This window comes from Phalaenopsis equestris, unplaced genomic scaffold, assembly GCF_001263595.1.
Source record: "Phalaenopsis equestris unplaced genomic scaffold, ASM126359v1 Scaffold000012, whole genome shotgun sequence".
NCBI lineage: Eukaryota > Viridiplantae > Streptophyta > Magnoliopsida > Asparagales > Orchidaceae > Phalaenopsis > Phalaenopsis equestris.
Window position 1 is genome coordinate 299000 of NW_018164454.1, and position 4426 is coordinate 303425.

Here is a 4426-nt window from a genome sequence, read left to right on the forward strand (position 1 = left end):
AGAGTGATGACAAATTGATTTTGCCTTGATTCGATAACATCTTGATTTCAAATCAAATAATATATAAACTAGTTTGAAATTTGATTGTCATTCAATTCTATTCAATTTTAAGTTGACTTGAACTTGAATGGGCTAGTCTGAAGTCAATATCTTTTCTTTTTATTTTTAAAATTTAAGAATAGGCATAAATGCACTTTTTGTGTTATCTATTAATGTTTTGAACAATGTTCTAAAAACCGAACCGGGCCGGCTGGTTCAACCGTGAACCGGTCTTTCAAACAGTTTTGTCCAAGCTCAGAGCCGTTTTTGCATAGAATCGGGATTAAACCGGTCAGAACCAAGGTTGCTCCAGAGAGCAGGTGAACTTGTCCGATTTTTAAAAAATTGGCCGGTTCAAATATTTTTCAATTTTAGTCTTTTGAAATCGAATGGCCAAAATAAAATATTTAAATTGAAAAAAAAAAGATAAAATTTCATGTCTTAAATTTTTTTATTTTGAATTTGTTATGTAGAATATTGTTCAAAATATTGAAAAAAATATATCTTAAATTAAATATTTTTTGTTAAATGGATAAAAATATTGTTAATATATCATTATTATATTATTTAAATATATTAAAATAATTTAAATATTTATTACATCATCCGGTTCAATCTTGATTAAACCAATGAATTTTAAAGCTTTATTTCTCCGGGTTTGATGTCTGGTCTAGTTTTCACAACTTTGGTTTTAAACCTCAATAGGACTCGATGGAGAAAAATTGATTCATATAGCCACTTAGGGGAATAAAAGGCTTGTCGTTGTTGTGCCATTAATGTTTTAAAATTCATTGCTTCAATCTTGGTTAAACCAATGAATTTTAAAGCTTTACTTCTCCTGGTTTGATGTCTAGTCTGGTTTTCACAACTTTGGTTTTAAACCTCAATAGGACTCGATGGAGAAAAATGATTCATATAGCCACTTAGTGGGATAAAAGGCTTGTCGTTGTTGTGCCATTAATGTTTTAAACAAGTTTTCTTGGTTGCACACATACTTAGGAAAATTTTATTCAAGCACCAAAAGTTTATTCAATTTCACGTGAAGGACCTAAAGACCTTCCAATATATTGAATGTAAAACCAAAGGAAAATAATTGCTTGATTTCAACTAAAATTTGGAAGTTGGGAAAGTGAAACTTAATGGTGATCTATGTTTTTTTTTGTTTTTTTGTTTTTTTTTTGGATTTAGTTTAATTTATTGCACATCTATAGCTTTATAACTTCACATATATATTTCTTACACATCTGTGCTTTAATTTGTGAGCTTCGAAATCCTCATTTTTATTGTTGAAGTATGTTTGTGTATAATTTGTATTGGAGATTGTAATAGCAATAGACTTTCTTGTGTGGATGTGTATGGGAGGAGAACAAAGAAATATGACAAAGGAAGAGAAAGTATTAGGGAATCCATAAATATTTTCTCTCCACCGGATTTTAGAAGTGAGCATATAAGATAAAAGAGTACTAAAGAACTAGAAATAGTTAAAATTTAAAGATACAGCAGTATCAGTCGTAGCATCAACCTTTCCATGAGTGAAGGATATTTATTACAATGTCTTCATCACCATATTTTGAGAGCTAGTTAAGAAAGAACACCAATATTTCCATTTTTTCAATGCCTTGACTGAAAATGTTCTATTTTGCTATATTTTATAGTATTTTAATTTTGGAGCATTTACATACGTATCAAATAAAAAATTTACCACTATTTTTTACTTTTTAAATGTTAACTTCATCTTTTCATGCATAAATTGATTAAACTAAAGTGTTATCAATGTAAACATCAAACTTTAGGTGTCCGATATGTAAAGACAAAGGAAATATGTGTTTTGTATGTAAATTTAACTTTAATTTTCAGTTTTTCTTTTACTGATTCATTTTTGACACTCGCCATCATTCACAATTCATCAAGGCGCCATGATCAAACAAATGTTATTGCCAGTCATTTGAATGCGATCCTTCCCTTTTTTTCTGGCGCTTTTTTTTTTTCCTGACGCCAACTGCTTGTCAATGCAGGACACCATTAATGGCGGCCATGCACGAGGATGACTCTCCCGACTTGAGAGAGGTTGCGAGAATTCTACGAGAAAATCTCGAGGTAAATTCTATCTTCTACAAAATAAAACTCCACCATGCATTTCATGAAACCTTTTTACATCAACTCGATATAATCTCTCTCTAGATTCAAGATGTTCCACTAAGGGCTCGAAGAATGATAGTAAGAGTATGTGATATTGTGACGAGGAGAGCTGCTAGGCTCGCCGCAGCGGGTATTGTGGGTATATTGAAGAAAATAGGAAGAGATGGGAGTGATGGAGTCTGTAGTGGAAGAACAGAAGGCAAATCTAGAAGAACTGTGATTGCCATGGAGGGAGGGCTTTATGTTAGCTATGCACTGTTCAGGGAATATTTAAATGAAGCTGTGGTGGAAATTGTGGGTGAAGAAATTGCTCAAAATGTTGTTCTGAGGACTTGTGAGGATGGATCAGGTATTGGTGCTGCTCTACTCGCTGCCTCACTTTCATCAAAACAATGAAGATGCCTGTGTAAATAGATTAATTCATGTGCAAATATTTAAAAAAAAAAAATTACATGATTAATATGTTTATATAGTAAACATCATCTCTTATTTGCTTATTGTATTATTTCATTGTTTGCGCAGAAGATTATTGTCCTTTGTTTTTAAGTGAGGAATCAATTGATCAGTAGAATTTAGGTTCATTTGAGAAAAAAAAAATGGGGAAAGGATTTGTAATTCTGAAGTAGGACGATTCCCTAACACTTAAATTGAGGATAAAAATCTTCTGCTTCAATATTGTACCTGTAGTTGTGGAGGCTAGCTCAAATCTCATAGTTTTGGACCATATAATTTGTCAGCTAAATGTATTATTTGTAATTATTTTATTTTTTTTAAGTTAGTGCTATTTTTAATTTTCGCGTTGACTATTATTCTTCCTTTTCTTAAAGAGCTTTTTGGTAGGATGATTTTAATTTTTATGTTGTGCTATTTGGGTATTGAACTATTGTGTAGACCATTCTGAAACAAATTTTTGCATATTAAGGTTTTTAAATTTAACTTAATTCTCATTTATTTACATATCTGACACCCAAACTTTCATTTTTTGCATTTATATGAACCATGATTTTCATTTCAAATCAAAATTACACCATTTCAACTTTGAAAAGGTGGAATATTGTGTATTAGATATGTAAATACATAAGAATTGTGGTATATATGTAAATATTTCTTTTTTTATTTTATTTTATTGTCAAGCATTTATGTAGCATTCTCATTGTTTTACGCATATTTTAGTTATTGATGATTTTTTTTTGTTGCTTAAACTGATAGATTATTATCTCTTTAATTATAATTTTAAAAGGTTATCTTATGTCTTAGTAAAAAACTTCATGTAACATAATTCTAGATTTAATTTGTCAATTTAACCAATTACTTTTAACTTTATTATGTGTATTTACAGTTATATTCATTTTTAATATAAGAGAACAAATATGCTTTTATGGTCTGTTTGGGGCAACTGTAGCTTATTAAATAATTTGTTCATAAACTGATTAAAAATAATCTGTTGATAAAAGTTAGGTGCGGTGGTTATTACAAATTTTTATATTTTTTGAAAAGCTAAACAACAGCTAAAAAGATGATACTGCATCTAGATAAATGTGGGAAAATGTTGTTTTCAGTGTTTTGAAAACACAAACTACCAAAACACATGTTACCCAAATAGTTTGGTGCATTTTCAAAAAATTACTGCACCAAATAAGCAGCCCCAAACGGGCCCTTAGTTTAGTATATGTCGATAAAAGTTGTTTAATAGTATTGATTAATAAACTAGAGATTATACAAAGTTCTTTATCATAAATTTAAGCTTTTCTTCATTATTTTTTATGATTTTAAAAACCATTTTCTTGTTTGATGTTTGGTGATTTGAAATGTCATATGTAATTAGAGTTATTGTATATGATAAATGTGCAGCACTAATCTTAAGACAGATGAACGGGTCGAGAAGAAAGTATGACTGATCGGATGTAACTCGTAGACGACCGTCTGATTTGGACGTCGTTGAATGGAGCGTCTTGTTTGAGCGATGTGTAGAACGTGTTAGGGGATCTCTCACAAGGCGGCAATTGGCCCTCAGGCCGATCGGTAAGAAATATCCTTTTGGATTAGATATTTACGGAGCTGAGGCTTAATAGGTTGTTGGTGGTCTTCATGTCGATCGAATCAGTCCTCTAGCTATATTATATCTGAATATCTCTGTAAAGTTCAAAAAAGTCCATTTGAAAGGTCATATATTCCTATAAATAGGAGGTCAAAATCATGAATAAATGTTCACTTTATTTTACCATTCCTCTCTGTACTCTTCCCCCCC

The 4426-nt window shown here is 30.7% G+C and overlaps 1 protein-coding gene across 1 annotated transcript in view; it reads left to right on the top strand.

Annotated features, from left to right (window-relative positions):
- The window catches only part of LOC110018343 (hexokinase-3-like), a 28716-nt gene extending 25891 nt beyond the window's left edge, over positions 1–2825 (top strand). The window contains exons 8-9 of the mRNA XM_020715628.1: positions 2055–2136; positions 2221–2825. Of these exons, the coding sequence (XP_020571287.1) occupies positions 2055–2136; positions 2221–2574 (436 nt within the window). The 3' untranslated portion in view covers positions 2575–2825. The remainder of the gene's footprint in view (positions 1–2054; positions 2137–2220) is intronic.
- The last annotated feature ends 1601 nt before the right edge of the window (positions 2826–4426 follow it).